At 50.6% G+C, this 20,826-nt stretch overlaps 8 protein-coding genes across 8 annotated transcripts; 5 read left to right on the top strand and 3 right to left on the bottom strand.

Moving 5' to 3' along the window:
• Positions 1 to 46: 46 nt before the first annotated feature.
• On the top strand, positions 47 to 365 carry BBA_08097 (uncharacterized protein; the record flags this gene model as incomplete). Its single annotated transcript, XM_008603194.1, has 3 exons — positions 47 to 110; positions 173 to 257; positions 314 to 365. The coding sequence occupies 3 exons, from the start codon at positions 47 to 49 to the stop codon at positions 363 to 365; spliced, it is 201 nt and encodes a 66-aa protein (XP_008601416.1).
• Positions 366 to 594: 229 nt separating this feature from the next.
• BBA_08096 (Putative Zn(II)2Cys6 transcription factor) lies at positions 595 to 2,929 on the bottom strand (the record flags this gene model as incomplete). Its single annotated transcript, XM_008603193.1, has 3 exons — positions 595 to 1,597; positions 1,651 to 2,324; positions 2,444 to 2,929. The coding sequence occupies 3 exons, from the start codon at positions 2,927 to 2,929 to the stop codon at positions 595 to 597; spliced, it is 2,163 nt and encodes a 720-aa protein (XP_008601415.1).
• Positions 2,930 to 5,317: 2,388 nt separating this feature from the next.
• On the top strand, positions 5,318 to 6,214 carry BBA_08095 (cytochrome c oxidase polypeptide V; the record flags this gene model as incomplete). The annotated part of the gene is made up of 3 exons (XM_008603192.1): positions 5,318 to 5,522; positions 5,869 to 6,062; positions 6,128 to 6,214. The coding sequence occupies 3 exons, from the start codon at positions 5,318 to 5,320 to the stop codon at positions 6,212 to 6,214; spliced, it is 486 nt and encodes a 161-aa protein (XP_008601414.1).
• Positions 6,215 to 6,536: 322 nt separating this feature from the next.
• Positions 6,537 to 8,208, bottom strand: BBA_08094 (ATP-dependent Clp protease; the record flags this gene model as incomplete). Its single annotated transcript, XM_008603191.1, has 3 exons — positions 6,537 to 7,617; positions 7,665 to 7,845; positions 7,896 to 8,208. The coding sequence occupies 3 exons, from the start codon at positions 8,206 to 8,208 to the stop codon at positions 6,537 to 6,539; spliced, it is 1,575 nt and encodes a 524-aa protein (XP_008601413.1).
• A 1,084-nt stretch (positions 8,209 to 9,292) lies between these two features.
• Positions 9,293 to 11,737, top strand: BBA_08093 (glycoside hydrolase family 13; the record flags this gene model as incomplete). The annotated part of the gene is made up of 8 exons (XM_008603190.1): positions 9,293 to 9,338; positions 9,385 to 9,509; positions 9,566 to 9,665; positions 9,721 to 9,833; positions 9,890 to 10,581; positions 10,629 to 10,964; positions 11,014 to 11,644; positions 11,705 to 11,737. The coding sequence occupies 8 exons, from the start codon at positions 9,293 to 9,295 to the stop codon at positions 11,735 to 11,737; spliced, it is 2,076 nt and encodes a 691-aa protein (XP_008601412.1).
• Positions 11,738 to 12,412: 675 nt separating this feature from the next.
• BBA_08092 (ATP synthase beta chain) lies at positions 12,413 to 14,313 on the top strand (the record flags this gene model as incomplete). The annotated part of the gene is made up of 6 exons (XM_008603189.1): positions 12,413 to 12,423; positions 12,516 to 12,660; positions 12,723 to 12,744; positions 12,826 to 12,911; positions 12,967 to 13,009; positions 13,067 to 14,313. The coding sequence occupies 6 exons, from the start codon at positions 12,413 to 12,415 to the stop codon at positions 14,311 to 14,313; spliced, it is 1,554 nt and encodes a 517-aa protein (XP_008601411.1).
• Positions 14,314 to 15,727: 1,414 nt separating this feature from the next.
• Positions 15,728 to 16,672, bottom strand: BBA_08091 (uncharacterized protein; the record flags this gene model as incomplete). The annotated part of the gene is made up of 1 exon (XM_008603188.1): positions 15,728 to 16,672. One exon carries the CDS (start codon positions 16,670 to 16,672, stop codon positions 15,728 to 15,730), a length of 945 nt encoding a protein of 314 aa, XP_008601410.1.
• Positions 16,673 to 17,443: 771 nt separating this feature from the next.
• On the top strand, positions 17,444 to 20,704 carry BBA_08090 (ATPase protein; the record flags this gene model as incomplete). The annotated part of the gene is made up of 1 exon (XM_008603187.1): positions 17,444 to 20,704. The coding sequence occupies one exon, from the start codon at positions 17,444 to 17,446 to the stop codon at positions 20,702 to 20,704; it is 3,261 nt and encodes a 1,086-aa protein (XP_008601409.1).
• Positions 20,705 to 20,826: the final 122 nt, after the last annotated feature.

Below are 20,826 nucleotides of genomic sequence, written 5' to 3'. Positions count from 1 at the left end.
CTACATTCTTACCTTCACAGCATAATCTATCGAAGTTCGATTGACAATGGGTGGTGCTTTGGAAAGAGCATTGCCCCTGGCATTGGCCGTCTTCTGCGGTGTCGCTGGTGGTGCGTTTTATTGTGGTGTCACTTCCAGTTCCAGTGAAAATTGTGCTAATTCAACTTCATAGGCTTCTACACCTTCCAGCCCATGTTGACGCCAAAGGAGCCACAGAAAACTGTACATGTTACAGCGCAAACAACCGACTCTAATGGGTAAGCAATTACATGATGGACCCCATCTACTCACGATTTTAACATGCTTCATTCAGAGCGGATGCCAAAGCCGATGAAACCAAAGCACGAGCTGCAAAGCCTTCATAATACTCGTTGGCATGTGCCTAGGTAAACTATGCGGTGACTTGTAGGGCAGGTGGCTACTTGTACTAGGAGCGCATGCCTGCACACACTATAAAGTGTACAGTATACATTTTTGTAATTATTGACTACCACGACGCATGAACAGTCGTAGTCATGAGATAACGCGCGTCTGTGCTGTGCGTAATTCCAGTGCACACAGTATCTCACACAAGAACATGATCGTTTGGTCCGACTAGATGAAGGGCGCTTCCAGTCCATAGAACAGCTTATCGAAATCGATGGTGTTGAGGTCCATACGACCTTCCAATGCTTGCCATTGCTGATCCATATATGATGCTTCGGGCTCAGGAACGAAGCCTTGAAACGGCATATTCCGGCGCTGCTCCTCTCGCCCTGCAGAGTCGGGTGTCATTGGCATCGTGGCGGGTAGCGCTGTAAACATCTTGAGAGCCGGATGATTCGGCATATGTCGCTTCAAGACTTGAACAGACAAATCAAGAAGCTTTGCTCCCACAGGCGACTGATCTTTAGCATCATCCATGATACGCCAAGCCTCAACAAGATGCGAGTCATTGGCAGGAGTCTCTTCTGTCTGCCTACCAATGCAAGCATTGAGAACGAGGGCAATACTGGCGAGGAACACGCTTCGAAGGATAATAACGGACCTCAATCGCGTGCTGGAAAACGGGAGGTCTTCAAGTTTCAGGTGCTTCTCGGTCTGAACGATCATCCTGGCAGCTGCCATGCAAGCTTGATATGAATACGAGTACGCTTGCTCCACAGAACCTCTTGCGAGAAATGGTAAATGCAGCTTGCAGAGGTGTCTGTATATGAGAAGATTTAGCGTGTAGCGCTGAATCGTGATTTTCGGGTCACGGCGAGGATCCGACGGAGAGAGAGTGTGCATATTTGTGCTGTCCATGGAGAAGAAGTCAGGCAGTTCTCGCAGGTACACCCTAAATTTGGCATCCATCTCCATGACAAATTTGTGATCGACCGGTTGTGCCTGAAAGGCATATGTGCGATCTTTATCAAGCATATTCTGGCAAAGCTCAGCCAGACGAATGCGATAGATCAAGGCAGATGCATCCGTTGGTTCTGTCAATGGGCGTCCGATAACAGGTTGACTATCAACAATGTCATCATCATTCACGTTGGATGGCTTGCGTACCATCATATGAAATGGATGAATAGTGAATGACCCTTCCTGAGGGAAGGCAAACTGTGTGACCATCCTGCGAAGCATTAGCTAGTTCCACGGCGGGAGACCATGACTGCGAATACATACCAGTCAGTGGCAACAAGAAACCACCATGTCCTTCTGTACATCTCGACCCGGAGACTGCCCGTGCTGGACATTTCGCGGTTACTGGGAGCATCAACTCGGTGTAGTGACAGTTCTCGGGCCATGGTTATGGAGCGGGCGTTGAGACTCCTTGCGCGTGGTGAGAGGCCTTCAATGTTGCAAAAGACATAAAAAAGGATGACCATGCCGTGAATACATTCCAAAGAGGAGTGCGCAATACGCTGCGCGTGGTCCATAACATCGAGCGCAGCTTTCACCCACCACAGCGCCTGAGCTCTGGCCTCTTCCACAGTTCCGTAGAGAAGTCGCGCATCGTCTTGAGGCGACCACGTATATGTCGAGGCAGCGCACATACTGAGGAGAAGCGTCATTAACCCGATGTCCAGTGTCGTATTGCTGTCAATGCAATCGTATATCTGCTCGATAGTGTCCATCAACGTCGGTACGTGTACCACATGATGGAAGTGGTTGACATCGGATATGTACTTGTGCGCGATGATGCGAGCTTCGTCGCGGCGGGGCAGCCATATACATCTGGTCACCTCTCCCGAACCAAACGCAGGTGCAGAAGGGTCACTTTGCAGTACGAAATTGCCCTGCTTGACAATACGGCGCACTGGGCAAGTGCGAAAAGATATTGGATCACAAAGAGGTTCCTGTTCAAGACACAGACCGTTAGTGTAAGCCAGAGTGCCAGAGCTTGTCTCACGTAGTAGCAATGACACCCGCGGATGCAAGTTTGAGGCTAGCGGAAACCATTGCGTCACACACATACCAACATAGATTGGCCTGTAAACGATCTTTCGAGCCACAGCGCATCGTCGGTCAACTTTTGAAGTTGTGGCGACATTGGCGACGCCACAGCAGAGGACTGATTTGGCGGCAGAGCTCCTGAATAGCTCGTCGGCTCTGGTTTACTCAGCATGCCCTCTTTGTTCTGAGCAGCGATAAGGGCCTCAAGCTTTTCGAGGCGCGCCAGCAGCTCGGCATTTGGCACATCTGGTGGCGCGACCGACTGCTCGCCTTCAGTCATTCGCAGGTCTGTGTCATCCTGCTCGGGTACGGCGACGGGAGCGTTGGCACTGTAATTAGGCGCGAGGCCCGATCTTGGCGCCGACGCTTGCGCCGTTCCAGGCCCATCATGTTCACAAGTGATACCACGACATGTACAATTAGAGCAGGGGAAGATGCGGCTGCACCGCAGTTTGCGCTGCCTGCAGAGCTTGCATGAGATGGGCCGCTGTCTTGGCTGACGCCCCATGTTGCCCTATGGATTCTCTCACTGCCACAATGGAAACAGATACGGTCAATACTTTTTTTTTGGGCGCGGATTCGAGGAGGTGTATGAGGGAAAGGTGGATGTGTATGAGGGAGAATCCGTGGGCTCCGGAAAGTCCGCGGGTAGCCCCACGGCGTAATTGACAGATGGGCCCACCAAGGAGCCGTACGACAACTGCGATTGCGGCCTCGCATTTGTTATCAGTACTAAGGTATTTTAGTCCAATTGGAGGATGACACAGGCAGGATGACCAGAAAAGCTATGGGCAACCTTGGCGACAGTCCATATACAAAAAGACCCGAAGAGACTTATGGAAAAGAATAGAGACCTCGAGACCACAAATGAGGGATAGACCGCAGCCACAGAATTGCACAGATACCGCACTGTCATCCCAGAGCCTAATGCGGCGACCTAGAAAAAATGCTTGAATTTTCTTGAAAGGCCAGCCGGTCGTTCGGGTAAACAGAAAATGTTCCACTGACAGCCGAGCAGTGACTACGCAAACCACGAGGGATTCTTTCTCAATCTTGTTGACTATGCCATGGTGCCCAGGGATAATGCGACTTGAGCTGAGAGCGGGAGTTAAAGGTGCAAGGGGGGCGTGAAAAGCGGCCACATTTTGCGTCCAACAAAAGGTTTATTCTCTGGGCTTCCCCTAAAGGTAACTGACCTGGTGTGTTGGTTGACGGTTGTCTCGGTCCACCATCTCGTGGCACTCAAAGCTCAGTTACATGACTTTGGGTAGGCATTTACTCAGTCGTCGCGCCCCACCCGCCTGCGTTCCCATGCCATTGTTAGAAGACGAGTGAAGTTCCAAAAACCAACACGCAATGTTAAGCTGCGATACTCCGCTTTTGCCAACTTGTGAAGGGGACAGTTTGCCCTTTCGACAACCTCGTTGCGACTTAACAATGCACAACATCTCACCCTGTCATGTTGCCTTCACTGCTGATGGCAGTGCCTGTAGTGTATGTTTATTTGTAGCTCACTCTGCAGCCCCCTTGCTCTTTGTAACGACTCTGGCCCAGGAGTATTGGTCTTATATGTCGACCTCTAAACCGGAGCTTGCATCGGTGTGGCAAACACCCGCGGCATGTCGAATGGGATTGTCGCTTGTTCGGCGACCAGCCTTGGGGCGAGCTAAAGGCCGTAACTAGCATCGTGCTCCCTGTTTATGGCAGCAGAACCGTCAACATTGAATCCGGCTGATGTTGGGTCGCCTTTCTTGTGTGAAATTCGACCTCAGCAGCGTAACTACGATGCTTCCGTGTCGGGATGTTGGGCTTGACCAAATTGTGGCTGAGCCAAGCGCGAACGCCGAATTTGAATTCAATCGGAATACACAACAGATGCACGATGCGTGGCAGGACCTCCAGGACCAGGTAAGTTCCTGGTTGAGAAAGATTCCTCCAAATAATAGAGAATTGATCAGAGAACGCGACAATGTTATTTTTATTATTTTCAGAATTTCCTACAATTAGTGGTGCTGTAATAAAGTGCTCGTGGTGTTTACCGTGCCAGTGCGCAGAATCAGAGCCAACGCCACAGTACGACTCCACATTTGGCCACCCCCGAGCCACAATTTGGCCTAACATTTAGGTTGATAAATATCCAAGCCCTTCCGTATCGTAGAGATGGAAGAAGCTGAGCCTGCGGATGCGCGTATGCACTACACAGCTTCTGCTAGTAATGTTGTGCGTTCTCTTAAGTGGTGCATTCTTCAACACCGAGTGAAGGCTAGGTGGTGGCGTCGCGTTTGGCATTCATACTCTTTGTTATCATTAAAAGATCACACTTAGGTGCTTTGCGGCCCATGGTTCCAGATCAGAAAGAAGCAGAAAACTGAGTCCCTAGCAGAATTATTTTGCGGCTGTAGTTACAAAGTGGTGCCACAATACGTGAGCTCATCTGGGACACGGTCCCGTCATTCCCCGAGGACAGACCATAGCCACCTTGCCACAGAAGGTCATTGGAGTGAAACCAATGCAGAGTTCATCATAAAACTATAATTGCAGCTAGATGCGGCCATAGCTGAAATAGAACGAACATTCCACCTCGTAAGATCTGAACTGGCCTTCGTCCTGCCTGAATGAATGTGACGCCAGTTCGAGCTCGAGACCAATTGGCCAATGAGACATCGCATGATTCTGCATCACGCGTCACGTGACAGCATCAGCCCAGCTTCCTTAGTCATCCGTGGAGCGAAGCTTCTTCTGGGAGTGAGAAATCGCAAGTCATAACTAGGATTGCCCTCTCGACAAGTTCAGTCAAGTTTCGCGTGCTCATCCCGAAAGACGACCTCTCACGACGGCCAACGCGCCAATTGCATCGATTTCGGCTTCATAATCGACCTATCATTTCTTCGACATAATGCTTCGCACGCAAGCCACGAATGTGCTGCGCCGGGCCGCGCCCCGTGCCTATTCCACCCAGGCCCTTTCCAACCCGACGCTCAAGAACATTGAGAAGAGATGGGAGGGCATGCCCCTTCAGGAGCAGGCCGACCTGTGGATGGCTCTCCGTGATCGCATGAAGGGTAGCTGGTCTGAGCTGACCCTTCAGGAGAAAAAGGCCGGTGCGTTGTACTCTTTTTCTGTCCTCTTCCTGCTGTAGCTATGTTACCTGTGGTTCCCTGAAAATACCTCCCGGGTTGCCGAGCTTAGCAACCTGCCGAAACGCCGCCAGCCACGGGTTCGCCAATAACGACGACGACCGCGATGAACAATTCGCTTCGCAATACTTCGCTTTTAGCTCAGAAGCCGTGAGGAATATGTCAGGTGGTTGATATTGTTCGAATAATACATGCATAGTTGCCTATTCGGGCAATTGGCTGTTGATTTGATGGTGTCCAGCGCGCGCTAGTGTTGCATCAACACTTTACGATCTGAACAGACCAAAACTAACTCAAACCCTCTCAACAGCCTACTGGATTGCCTTTGGTCCCCATGGACCCCGCGCCACCGACCCCCCCGGCACCAACGCCCGCATCGCCTGGGGCGTCGCTCTCGGTGTTGGCGCCTCAATTGCCATCTTCGCTGCGATCCGCCTCGCAGCTAAGCCCGCTCCTTATACCATGACCAAGGAGTACCAGGAAGAGTCCAACGAATTCCTCCTCGTATGTCATCCCGCCTGTAGGGGCGCTGTTCCACCTCACAGCGTATATACTAACAGCTTGTGCAGAACCAAACCGCCAACCCCATTACTGGTATCTCTTCGGAAGGTTACACTGGCAAGGGTGTCGTCCAGTCTCCTCCCAAGGGCAACTAAAACGAACTCATTAAATATGCAGGCCGCACTCTATCATTTTTCTTTTTGTCATAGAAGAATCTGTAGGTCGTGGGAATCTCGATAATCTTTCTCGCGTGTAACATGGGCCTGGAGCGTTTGGAGATCTGTTGGCGGATTGTCGAGCGAAGCCGTCGAGGGAGGTGTAAATACTGTATTACAATGACAGAATCAAAAGAAGCACTTGTTTCCAATACACAACTCATTTTCAAGGATTCAAAAGTGATACTTGTAGCCATCGCTATATACAGATTGGCTGGCCATGCCTTGTATATCCAGATCTCTCCAATTGAGCAGCATAGTCTCAACCACCACTTTGCCCGGCTTCTCGTGGGTGTTCGAGGGTGGCCATGGGCTCAGCACTGCGATTGAGCTGCTCTTCTTCCATTCGTCTATCCACTTCGAACCGCCCATCCTTGGCCCAGTAACCCGCCTTTTCTGTGCCGTTGACGCAGCCTTCAGTAATGAGTACATAAGGCATAGGCGCATCAAACATGGGTTCGCCCAGGATCCGCTCCATTTCCATCTTCAGCCCACGGGCTCCTGTGCCAGAATGCGATGCTCTGTTGGCAATAGCATAGAGTGCCTTTTCTGTGAAGTATAGGCGGGACGGATATGTTTCAAAAAGTGCTGTGTACTGCGCTACAAGACTGTTGCGCGGCTCCGTCAAAATTCGATAAAGATCTTCCATTGATAGTGGGCTCAGAGCGCAGATGTTGTGCAGTCGTCCAATCAACTCAGGAATGAAACCGAATTTTTGCAAGTCAGCAGGGGTAGCAAGATCCATCGGCGTAAACTTCGAAGTAGAGTCATGGTGGGCCAAGTGTCTGTAAAGTCCAGAAGGTAGAGCCTGTTGCTCACCAGAGAGCGTGGTGCGCCCCTTAATTTCGCCGCCAAATCCCATAGTGGGTTTGGCAACCCTCTGAATGACGCTCTTATCTAGTCCAACAAAAGCGCCGCAGAAAACGAAAAGAATGTTGGTAGTGTCGATGGTGTACTGGTCCAGTTTGGCGGCCGGGGGTGCAGCCTGAGCTGTGCTGCTAGATGAGCCGCCCGCAGTGTAATTTGTTGTAATCGGCGGCGCAGATCGAGAGGATCGGTTATCCTTGACATTGATGGTGACTTTGGCGCCTTCTACAAGCTTCAGTAAGGCTTGCTGGACACCTTCGCCACCCACATCTCGTCCTGTAGAAGTTTCTCGCCTGGCAAGCTTGTCGAATTCGTCCAATACAATAATGCCGTACTCTGTAGCTTTGACGTCGTAATTTGCCTCTATAAGAAGCCTCTCCACACATGTTTCAACATCTTGACCAATGTAACCAGCCTGCGTTAGAGAGTTGCAATCACAGATGGAAAAGGGGACTTGAAGTTTCTTGCTTAGAGTTCTGTCCTTGTCAGCTTTCAACCCAACTCATAAAATGTGAATACATACTCTAGGATGTATGTTTTCCCCACACCAGTAGGTCCTATCAAGAGCAGGTTGCTCTTGTCGATTTTGACAGGGTCGCCGGACGCTTGGTCCTCGGTGATGTATAAGTGATCTAGCGACGGAGCTTCATACTTGTCGCTTTCGTAAAGCTCTCGAACAGATTCTGTATGTCCAGGAAACTCGTCTATGTCCGTTAGAATCAACTGTCCCACGTGGAGTATTTGACTGCCGTACCATCAACAGGGTGAGCTTCACGACGCTTCTGGTGCAGCTCTCGATCACGGGCGAACCGCTGTCGCATAGATTTTTCGCGTAAATTTTCCTCCTCATGCATGTGCTGATATCTTCGGCGCAGATTCTGATAGTGATTGAATATGGTGGAGCATATTGTCTTCTTTGCCCGGTCCTGGCCGACAACGTAGTCGTCTACCCGCCTTTTCAGGTCTCGGGGATAAAACTGTGGCACACCAAATCGTCGTTTGTTAAACATGGGCCCGCGACCAGACATCTCCGTAGGATCATAAGTGCCGGTAAAGCCAGAGTTCATATCTGCTTGTCTGCTAACAAGGGCCGGGCCACTGGTCGACAGGCAACGGGCGCAGCCCGAGTACGACGCCAGTCGCCGAGGACGCCGGCAGCCCAGGGCTACCGAATATACTGTTTGAGGGGGTCGAAGCATTCTATTGTGTACTCGAGGATGATATTGGAGTACTTGACCCAAGTTCGATCGATTTACGGATGGCAGCCGGTTGGGCGGTCTAACGGTGTGGGATGCGGTGGTTGCCGATGGCGTCACGGGTGGTCAGGTGCGCCAAGCAACGTCGTAGCGATGTCTTGAATTATTCGGGTCAAAGGCGGGCTCGGGTCATCGTTTGAGGGGAGGCAGTTGGTCAAACTCCTGGTTTGTGGCGCCAACACGTTGGCGGATAGGTTCTGCCTGGTGTTGACATTGGGAGGTTTGCCAGCGGTGACGCCGATCTCGCATCCGTCGAGAGCTCCGAGCTCACTCGGTGGAAATAGAATGCGGGGGGATTTTTGGCGGGTTTTTGCTACATACCTAGGTACAATAGAGCTGGGGCGCTAACACAACCGTTTTTGTTGCTGATAATTACCTACCTAGGCGGGAGGGGGGTATTTTCTGACATAGGTAGCCCCTACGGATCCGTAGATAGACGGCAAACTCGCCACGATAGGCCACAGGCTACCTAAGCTGGCTAGACACTGTCTACGGGGGGGGGGGGATTTGTTGAGCGATTGAATTGTAACGTCGATGCTTTCTGCTGTGGCCCTGTGGCGTGTGGGTAACTGCGCCCTGCTAGTACCAGTCGCCTAGGTGAAAGCTAGGTACCTAGACTAGCGCTGGCCGTCTTCTCAGCGCCACGACCAAGGAGAGAAATTGCCCCTCTGCCAGAATCTTGTTTCTTCACCCTTCCAAGAGAAAAAAAAACACAAAGTGGCTCATTTAGATTTCTCACCATAGTCGTCTATATATCGGCCAATCTTGCGAACTCGGAATTTTGATTGAGAAATACTGCTGCGTCCGCACCGCCGACTGTTGATCGCGACTGCTACTGTTGCTACCTACCCCGCGTCATCGAGAGTAGCTAACCAGAGCTTGCCTTGCAGATATCATGCCAGCTACCGCAGGAATTTCCGACATGCCGACTGATGGCACCGGTCCGTGGCTACCAATCTCGAGATTTACTACGCTAACATTCCATAGGCGTGATCAAGTTGGATCCATGGCTAGAGCCTTTCAGCGATGCTCTCAGGCGCCGTTTCAGCAAAACGCAGGACCGAATCAAGAAGATAAATGATTCAGAAGGTGGCATGGATAGCTACACCAAGGTACGTCGTTTAACCAGCCGATTCTACACTGAGAATGATGACTTATTTACTTTTAGGGGATCGACAAATTTGGTTTCAACGTCTTCTCTAACGGTGATATTCGATATAGAGAGTGGGCACCAAATGCCGTCAAAGCATACTTGATTGGTGAATTCAGTCAGTTGTAGCTGATAAACAAGATCGCGAGCCCACAAGCTGACATGAGAGATAGATGAATGGAACCAAACCTCGCATCCGATGGCGAAGGATGCAGAGGGTTCCTTCACAATCGTTGTGCCCTCCAATGCTGGTCAGCCTGCTATTCCACATAACTCCAAAGTCAAGGTTTGTTGGCCAATACTGCCACACATATTTGAACGCAATACTGACAATAGCTCAAGATATCCTTGGTTCTGCCAACCGGTGAACGAGTAGACAGGATTCCCGCCTGGATCAAATATGTCACGCAAGATTTGAGCGTGTCGCCTGTTTATGATGCTCGCTTTTGGAACCCGCCCGCATCGGAGATGTACCAGTTTAAGCATCCACGTCCGAAGAAGCCTGACAGTGCTCGTGTATATGAAGCTCACGTTGGAATTTCAACACCCGAGCAACGAGTTGCTACTTATAAAGAGTTTACCCGTCATATGCTGCCCAGAATCAAGCATCTTGGTTACAATGTCATACAGCTCATGGCCGTCATGGAACATGCTTACTATGCCAGTTTTGGATATCAAATAAACAATTTCTTTGCGGCTAGCAGTCGCTATGGTCCCCCTGAGGATCTCAAGGAGCTCATTGACACGGCGCACGGCATGGGTATCGTGGTTCTCCTAGACGTTGTGCATAGTCATGCGTCGAAGAACGTTCTGGATGGCCTCAACAACTTTGACGGAACCGATCATCAATACTTTCACGGTGGCAGTAAAGGTAATCACGATCAATGGGACAGTCGGCTTTTCAACTATGGGCACCACGAGGTCATGCGCTTTCTGCTGAGCAACCTTCGCTTCTGGATGGACGAGTATCACTTTGATGGTTTCCGCTTCGACGGGGTCACCAGTATGCTATACACCCATCATGGTATCGGGGCGTGAGTACTACCCTCTCTCTACTCGTCAGTAAGCTAACACATGGCAGCGGTTTCTCGGGAGGCTACCATGAGTATTTTGGAGAGGATGTCGATGAAGAGGCTGTCGTCTACATGATGCTTGCCAATCAGATGCTTCACTCCTTCTATCCAGACTGTATCACTATTGCTGAAGATGTATCTGGAATGCCTGCTCTTTGTGTCCCAGTAGGGCTTGGCGGTGTAGGCTTCGATTATCGTCTGGCCATGGCAATTCCGGATATGTGGATCAAGATCCTGAAGGAAGTACAAGACGAGCAGTGGGACATGGCAAACATTTGCTTCACTTTAACAAATCGACGACATGGTGAAAAGACTATTGCATACTGCGAGAGTCATGATCAAGCGTGAGTGGTCGCCACATTTCTTATAGTCTGCGTGACTAACACGAGGCAGTCTTGTCGGTGACAAGACATTGATGATGCATCTTTGCGACGCCGAGATGTATACAAACATGTCTACTCTGTCGCCATTGACTCCGGTTATCGATCGCGGAATAGCTCTACACAAGTTGATTCGGCTGCTCACGCATAGCTTGGGTGGCGAAGGTTATCTGAACTTTGAAGGCAACGAATTCGGTCATCCAGAGTGGCTTGACTTTCCTCGCGAGGGAAATCAAAACTCATTCTGGTACGCTCGGCGTCAGCTCAATCTCACCGAAGATCATCTGCTGCGGTATCAATTTTTGAACAAATTTGATGGCCTGATGAACAATTGTGAATCACAGTACGGATGGCTCCATGCGCCTCAGGCATACATTTCCCTGAAGCACGAAGGAGACAAGGTCATTGTATTTGAACGAGCTGGTCTTGTCTTCGTGTTCAATTTCCATCCGAATCAGAGCTTCAGCGACTATCGAATTGGTGTCGACGAAGCCGGCACGTACAAGGTTGTCCTACAGACTGACGGCAAAGATGTTGGTGGTCACAGCAGAATTGACGAGGATATTCGCTTCTTCACTACTCCAATGGAATGGAACGGTCGAAAGAACTGGACGCAGGTCTACATTCCGACCAGAACGGCAATAGTAAGTTCAAGTTCATGCCGTATTAGACGTGGGCGACGAGAATGGTGCTAATTGTTGCAGGTTCTGGCGCGCGAGGATGCCGGTGCCCTCTGATAATCGATACTGAGCTTCATTTAATTCCAGAATGGTTTCGCAGCCCGAGAAGGGGCGTCGAGGCCGCTTTTTCAACAAATCGAGTCGAGAGATTCGGGTCAGCCACGGCCAATTGAGAAAATAATACCTTTAATATCATTCGGTTTTCGGCAAGGGGCGCTAGCGCTAGCTGTCAGGAGAGAGATTCCTCAGGCACCACAGGATAAAGGGAGTTGCAGCGTGGTCAAAGGTATTATGATCGGAACTCCCTAAATTCGCCGAGATTCTCGGAATCGCACTGTGTACTTCGAATCTGGCGAAACTTCTACAAATAACATGTATCTTGACTTGGTCCTCAAACTGCGCGCTGCATAGAAATGTAGCCAGAAACTCATAAACACGCTTTAATACGCTTTACTGCATAGTAAAACTAATAGCTCAACTGTCTGTCGAACAGCAAATAAGTTTAATTGGTCAAATCGTGTTCGTTTCTACAGAGGGATTTCCCGGAACTTTTTGGCACTGTAAGGAGCGCTGCACACAATTTCAGGTTAGCGTAGCACGTGACTTGTAAGAAAGCTCTAACCGACGAAGTCCTCAGTTCCGGAGCAAAACTGCTCACTCGCAAAAGTTATCCCCAGGTTCAACCAATCTCTCTCCACTCCCATCACTGATCGCTCTCTGTCATCTGGCAAGATGTTCAAGAGGTACGTTCAAGGCCATTGAAGCGTCATTTCACTGTCCACTCGCGTCCGTTGCGCCAATTGGGACGACCAAGCTGACTGACCTCCTCGTGTAGCGGCATTTCCTCCTTCGCCCGCGCTGCCCGCCCGTCCTTCGCGACGGCGGCTTCTCGTCGCGCCATCCGACCTGCTTCCATCCGATTCCCCCTAAACAGCAGGTTCGCGAGCACTGCTGGTGTTGGTGATGGCAAGATTTACCAGGTGAGAACTCTTGATGCACGCGAAAACGAGGCTCCGAGCTAGCCACGGCTAACCACAAACAGGTCATTGGTGCCGTCGTTGACGGTCAGTCTCGAAATCCGACAGCGATGAACTGCAACTGCACTCTCGCCGATGCGAATCTATAAATACTAATCTTTTGTACAGTCAAGTTCGACACCGCCAAGCTTCCCCCTATTCTGAACGCTCTGGAAACACAGAACAACGGTCAGAAGCTCGTTTTGGAGGTCGCTGTACGTTAATAGAATCGAGGAGTTGACGGAGCCTGCCGCTAATAATGATGTTTAGCAACACTTGGGTGAGAATGTCGTTCGCTGCATTGCCATGGATGGTACGTCGTTTTAACATCTTCCTATGGCATAAGCTTGTGCTAATCTAGCTAATCCAGGTACGGAGGGTCTCGTACGTGGCGCCAAGGCTGCTGACACCGGTGCCCCCATCACCATTCCCGTCGGCCCTGCCACTCTCGGTCGTATCATCAACGTCACTGGTGACCCCATTGACGAGCGTGGTCCTATTAAGACTGACAAGTTCCTGCCTATCCACACTGAGCCTCCGGAGTTTACCGACCAGTCGACTTCCGCTGAGATTCTGATCACCGGTATCAAGGTCGTCGATCTGCTCGCCCCCTACGCCCGTGGTGGTAAGATTGGTCTGTTCGGTGGTGCTGGTGTCGGCAAGACTGTCTTCATTCAGGAGCTCATCAACAACATCGCCAAGGCTCACGGTGGTTACTCTGTCTTCACTGGTGTCGGTGAGCGTACTCGTGAGGGTAACGATCTGTACCACGAAATGCAGGAGACCTCCGTCATTCAGCTCGACGGCGAGTCCAAGGTCGCTCTGGTTTTCGGTCAGATGAACGAACCCCCCGGCGCCCGTGCCCGTGTCGCCCTGACTGGCCTTACCATTGCCGAGTACTTCCGTGATGTGGAAGGCCAGGATGTGCTGCTCTTCATCGACAACATTTTCCGTTTCACCCAGGCCGGTTCTGAGGTGTCCGCCCTGCTTGGTCGTATTCCCTCCGCTGTTGGTTACCAGCCTACCCTCGCTGTCGACATGGGTGGTATGCAGGAGCGTATTACCACCACCAAGAAGGGCTCTATTACCTCTGTCCAGGCTGTTTACGTCCCTGCTGACGATTTGACTGATCCCGCCCCTGCCACTACCTTCGCCCATTTGGACGCTACTACTGTCTTGTCCCGTGGTATCTCCGAGCTGGGTATTTACCCTGCTGTCGACCCTCTCGATTCTACCTCCCGTATGCTCGACCCCCGTATCGTTGGGCAGGAACACTACGACACCGCCACTCGTGTCCAGCAGATCCTCCAGGAATACAAGGGTCTCCAGGATATCATTGCTATTCTGGGTATGGACGAACTTTCCGAGGCCGATAAGCTTACCGTTGAGCGTGCCCGTAAGATTCAGCGTTTCCTGAGCCAGCCCTTCACTGTCGCGCAGGTTTTCACTGGTATTGAGGGTGTTCTCGTTGACCTCAAGGACACTATTGCTTCGTTCAAGGCTATCCTGACTGGCGAGGGTGACAACCTTCCTGAGGGTGCCTTCTACATGGTGGGTGATCTGGCTTCCGCCAGAACGAAGGGTGAGAAGATCCTTGCCGATTTGGAGAAGAACTAAGAAGCGACCTTTGCTATAATAATACCAGAGGTGTAGAAGACGGGCTTGTGTATAGATCAGAGGAACGGAAGCCGGCGCGGTTTCTTCTAAAGCTCCTTTAAGTAGTCTCTTTTGTGGGCTGTGTACCAAGAAATCAACAAAATTCCTCTTGTATTGAATGGAGTTTCCTTTGTTAACATATATTTTTTCACCGAGTTTTGAATCATTGCCTGTGCAATCGCGACTGCTTAGAGAAGCTTCAGAATCGAAGTCGTACTCGCGCTGCGACTTAGGGTCTGCATGGCAAATTGTCATACGTCCGAGGCCGGTTGCTATACCGCTGTATTTATAGTAACTAAAATTAGGCACTTTCTATCATTGCAAACCGCGGTGAGCAAACCGCGGTAAATGAAAGACATGAAGTCTATAGATTATCTGCCTAACAAACAAGTGAAAACTAGGCCTGCTTCGTTCTCTTATCGAGGCAGCAACAACAGTTCTCGGGCATCATGCAGCAGCGAAAGCATTTTGTATTGGCCATTTCGGTTGATTCAATTCTTCCTGGGAGGGCTCGCGCCAGGTCAAACTCTCCTTGCACATTCTTAATGAAAACAACATCAGAATTCCCGGTTTACGATGGCTCCTCCACTGTCGTCAACGTGGGTGTCGCGAGCATCGAAGGAGAGCATTTCCCCTGGACTGAACGCCCGTGTTGATGATTCATGTTCCCAGGATCCATCGGCTAAGAGCAAACGACCGATATGATCAAAATCTTCGGTCTCCAATGCTGCGATTGGCACTTGGATGAGAAGCGATTTCGATGGCCCGAGGCAGGTAACCACATCTTTGATAGATCTTTGACCGACCTCCTCCATCCACCATACCCGAGTCGTGGGCTTCAAGAATACAGCATAATGCGCAACAATTACCAGGGCTCTCCAGTGCCGCTCCATCGCAAGCTGAACAAATTGTTTCGGGATGAAAGTGATCCATGTTATGATACTTCATCATTGGACTGAGTCCCATTTTCAAATTGTGATACAGCGTACCAAGATAGCGTACTGTTACGTCGTAGACATCATGGTACTGAGCATCGGGGAAATCATCCACTGGTTGTCTGAGCACTTGAGGAATATGCTCGTCAGCGGCTTTGAGGTCGAGTGGCGGTCTGTAAAACAACTTCGAAAGACCGCATTCTACGAGGCGGGGGGTTGTGATGCGGTCCATCATGATACCAATTCCGCCCCAGATTTTTATTCAATTGACAATGAACAGGTCGAACTCCGAATGCTCATCTCTGAACTGCTCTGATGATATAGCCGTCATCAGAAGGGAGGCAACCACCAGATGCGGGAACATATCTGGGTCGGCCACTTCCACGTCGGCTAGAAACTGGTCGTTGAGGTACGGGAGTACTCAGTAGCCAATTGTGATATTAAGGCAGGATCTCCCGAAGTTTCCCTTGTTTTATGTGGAGAGCCGATAATGCCAATACACAGTTCATGAGAGATGTCAATTCAAAGCTGCAGCGAATGGTAGTCTCTCTGAGAATACTGTCAGAGTCTCGCCTGTCTCTAGGATCGACATTGAATGACGTGCTAGTGTGCAACTGGAAGTGCTGCAAAAAATGCCCTTGGGTCTCGAGATCCGAGCATTGCGGTATGTGAAATGGATGCAACCGCATTTGGCTGTCGAAAGAACGCACGTTCCGTATGCCGATTAGATTGTCGAGTAACGCACATAGTGCATCCTTGAGCTTTGCAAATATGGCGTCCACTTGTTTCGAGTTGAAGCAGTCTACAGGGGGCTGGTAACTCTGGAGATGTCCTGAGACAGCGCTCTCAAACTCAGACATATTCGCAAGCTGTTTCAGCTTCTGGGTCTCTATGAATTTCTGATTTTTGAAGGACTGGTGAAGTCGCTGAAGCAGTGAGAGAACGGGCGGCAGTGGTCCTGTAGGCAATGACTGTTGCTGAAGCTGTTTCGGGGTCGAAGTTGTCTCTGGTAGCGGGAACAACTCTCGTCGAAACTCCTCGAGATGACTCGGCGGAAGTGAAAGCGGATGAGGTCGTGGAGGGCTTTGCTGACGGCGCCGTAAAAGTGTTTCCTGTTGATATGGGTGCTGCTGTGGGACCCGCAGAAGCATCGCCTGTTGATACTCGCAGTGTTCTCTCCTATTCAGACAAGCACTGCAGCTGGGCTTGCCTTCATTGCACTGGTTCTGCGCTTTTTGCAGTTGACACAGCCAGCCCTTGTCTTTCTGTGTGGTCTCTTGCTGTGAAACGGCTTGTCGGGCAAATGAGACCGGCCGTCCGGCGACATCGTCGATATTATGCAAGCGTTCGGGGCTCAAGAGATGCTTGTCTGGGGAAATATTCATGCTTGCTTGAGGTATTGGAAAGCGTAGCTGTCAGTGGCGAGTGTGATCCACGCAGTTGGATCGGTTACTCGGAGCTTCATTCTCGAAGTAGGGCGTAGTGCCAATTACGGTCAGATGGCATGACACGAGCTGAAGGCTGTATTGGACTTGCTGACTCTGCTTTCCTGTCAACGGCTGTACGATAGCGGTCTCTTGTGAACGGCGCAGAAATTGAGAGCTGACAACGAGGCCGAGCTTTCATGATGACAGGCTGCTCTTGTTCATTCGCCGCACCCACTAGCCTAGCTTATTAGGCAAGTTCCATTCGACTGGTGCATGATGGAAGTGGTGGGTCGCGACTAATAAATCATCACCAGCGAAAAGACCTTACTCATGGCTTGCTATTTTTGCTTTAATACCCGGTAGGCTTGCGAACGAGTAACCATAAGCGATTGCGATGCGATGGCTCTTTTTCCAGTCAGAACCGGACCTGTGTGTTACCAAGCGCAATTGTGAGCAGCATTGACTGATTCGGGGGTATAATCCATGACCTGCTTTAATGTACTCTCCTTATACCTTTCCTGGCTGTTCAGGTTCAAGTATCCACCAGTAACAGTAACTCGGTGGAATTGCACACCAAATAACTGGCACGAATGTGTAGCCACCGTCTAGTTAGGAAGAGAACTTACCTTCGAGTCAGCTTGACGCAGGTAAGCAAGGACAGTACAGATAGATCGTTTGTGGGAAAAAAAAAAACCAATAAGAGCGCGCTGAAATCGCTTCGCATCTGCCATGGAGCCAGTCGAACCAAGTTGTTGTTCCACAGGCCCAGACGTTGAGCAGTATGGACTCGCTCACGTAATCCAACCCATGTGTGCGAATTTATTTTATCAGATCGACCATGCCATGCAATTCTGGCCACTAGCAAAGCCAGCCGAATACAATCGATACCTAAAAGAAATCGATCCGGCCATTCAACTCATAGGCTCGCGAGCATTCTTAATTCGGCCCCAACGCGACCTGCGCTGGTGGCGGCTCACCGCTCAGATGCACTTCCCGCGCCTCAGAGTTGCCCTAGCAGGTGCGCTCGCTGCTGGAGCGCAGGGAGGCCGAGGTTTGCATCGCCAACTTCATGCGTCAGCCTGCCATCTCAGCAGTATCGGTAGCGGCGGCCGGCCGTCCGAAGAACCAGCAGCCGAACACGATGGCGAGGTTGAGGTGCAAGGTAGCGGAGAAGCCTCTAGTGGACGATCAAGGGCAACACCTACGAATTCATCCAGAAGTCGACAGACTCGTCGCAGGCCAGCCTCTGCCCTGCCTCCTGTCGAATTGCCGCGCAGCTTTCTGGAAAGAAATGTTACAATACATGACGAAGCAAGCCAGCCTCGGCTTCCGCCAGCTCTAGCAGAAGATGCCAGGCGTGAAAAGATATCTCGTCTGTTCCTTACTCCGAGCACCGATGTCCACGGCTCGAATGAAGCCATTCAAAATTACTTCGAAACCGCTGTCGAAAAACTCCTTCTACGGCATTGCGAACTAGCTACCGACTTTCTACAATGTCAAACAGAGGAAGACAAGACCAGATGGGAGGCCCCAGAGAAGATTGCCAAAGTAGTCAGAATATGGAACATGATACTGGACGCTTCATGGCATCTGACCGATGCTCTGTATCCTGGTCGCCAAGCAGAATATATATACAAGAAAAGGCCGTTCTGGTGGTGGCATATCCACAGAGATTTTGACCACCGGAGCAATACCTTTCGCGACCAATTCGTCTCTCTTGGTGTATCACTTGACCACAATCTCACTGCTGGAGAACACCTGGATATATCACTTTCACATGCACTGGCCGGATTCCATGCAGATACATTTGTGGCGATACAAAGCGCTGTCACGCGTGAGCTTAATGCGAAAGCGCCGTCAAATTTCGATGCCAAGACTGGCAAGCGCCCTCTCAATATCTTATCGCTGTCTGGATATGGCGGTAAAGCCATTGCGCAATCGATTGCCACACAGATCGCTCATGGGGGCTTTGATTTAATACACCTGGACGCCCAGGATCTATCTGTTCTTGTGGGAAAATATATTGGCCAGCACTGGGCGTATTCCCGCGGCGCATTGTCTATGATGGGCTTCCGCGCGGCTGAACTCAACGGCAAATTGCTTCAGGACCCGGAATTTGCCAATCGACAGTCATCCGAAGACGATGACATGGACTCTGAATCGATTTTGAGCGCACGTGTTGCAGCAGCAGGAAATCTAGAAGAAGACCTACAGAAGCTCAAGCAAGGCGGGTTTGATTGCTTTGGTAAATGGGATTCATTGAAGATTGACAAAATATTGGACCAAATTATTCAATCCGTCAAAATCAAAGAACCAGCAAGCAGCCGGCCAGTGCTGCTACATCTCCACGATGTCGTTGAACTATCCATGACCTTGGAAGGATCATTCATTTTAGCTCGTATACGTGCTCTCGTCGATACTGCATGGCAAAATGGTGTTCAGATCGCCATTTTTGCCACATCTTCGAGTGAAACTCCCTCAGACGATTATCAGAATGCTGTCCGCGATCTGGCTTTTGGAGACTTTGTTGTTAGTCGTCATCTACAGCTCAATCGAGCCAATAACATTAGGCCTTGCAAGAAGATGCAAGGCGAATCTCCCGCTGATTTGCAGACTACGGATTACTTGTTCGAAAATATTCACAACATTCAACGAATGATGCAAGCTCTTCAACCAAACAGCCATGTCAGCGCGGAATCCGTTGAGATGGCTTTGCTCGAGTGTTTGCGCTCTGCCAATACACAGCCGTCTAGTTTCAGAGGAGGTATTCTGCCAATTCCTGAAGTATATCATCTCGCGCAGGCATTGAACTCGAACAGCGGGGATATGGAGAGCTCTGCTCGCAGCGCATTCATGGAGCGTTTCATCATGGGGCCCTTGCGCCCGCTATCAGGCCAGAAGTACCTGGATGACGAGGCTCACGATCGGAACTCATCAACTAGTGAAAGCCAAGGTTCAAATGAAGACGTCAAATCGGAAACCAGGGCCCCAGCCAAGTTAAATGAATACGAGAAACGCATACAATCTGGCCTCATAAACAAAGAGAACCTACGAACTACCTTTGGGGATGTACATGTACCTCCCGAGACTATCACCGCCCTAAAGCTTCTTACCTCGTTGGCACTGGTACGGCCTGACGCCTTTTCATATGGTATCCTGGCAGCAGACAAGATACCAGGCTGTCTGCTTTACGGACCTCCTGGAACTGGTAAAACCATGCTCGCCAAAGCGGTGGCCAAGGAAAGCGGTGCGAACATGCTGGAGATTAGCGGCGCCACAATCAATGACAAGTGGGTTGGCGAAAGCGAAAAGCTGATCCGCGCGGTTTTCACCCTTGCCAAAAAATACTCGCCCTGTGTTGTCTTTATCGACGAAGCAGACTCGCTGCTTGCCAGTCGCAGCATGTTTAGTAACCGGCCCTCGCATCGTGAGCATATCAACCAATTTCTGAAGGAGTGGGATGGCATGGAGGAAACGAATGCCTTCATTATGGTCGCAACCAATAGGCCGTTTGACCTAGACGACGCCGTTCTTCGTCGGCTTCCGCGAAAGCTCCTTGTCGATCTTCCTTTGCGAGATGACCGTGCCGCTATCCTCAGGTTGCTGCTTCGCGATGAGACGCTGGATAGCTCCGTTTCCATAGATGACTATGCCGAACAGACACAGTACTATTCGGGCTCTGATCTGAAGAACGTCTGCGTGGCGGCTGCCATGTCTGCCGTGGAGGAGGAAAATAAAATGGCCATGAAGTACACGGGTCCGGAGCCCTTTGAGTATCCCGAAAAGCGCACCCTGCGCAAGGAGCACTTTGAAAACGCGCTGAAGCAGATCCCGGCGAGCATCAGCGAGGACATGACGTCGCTCAAGATGATTCGCAAGTTTGATGAGGAGTTCGGGAATCGCAGGCGAGCCAAGAAGAAGTCGATGGGCTTTGGCATCCTGGATGAGAAGCTCCTTACGGATGCGCACGAAGCGCGCATTCGCAGGTGAGGCAGTGAGGAAACAAAAGTACAATGATCTGGAATGTACATATGACACGCATGCATCAGAGTGGCATCGGCCTCGACTCTTGCATTTCTATATTGATAGGGCTGCGCGGCGAACAGCCGTTG

Source organism: Beauveria bassiana (genome assembly GCF_000280675.1).
Source record: "Beauveria bassiana ARSEF 2860 unplaced genomic scaffold BBA_S00031, whole genome shotgun sequence".
Classification (NCBI taxonomy): Eukaryota; Fungi; Ascomycota; class Sordariomycetes; order Hypocreales; family Cordycipitaceae; genus Beauveria; species Beauveria bassiana.
This window is presented reverse-complemented; position numbering and strand designations above follow the sequence as displayed.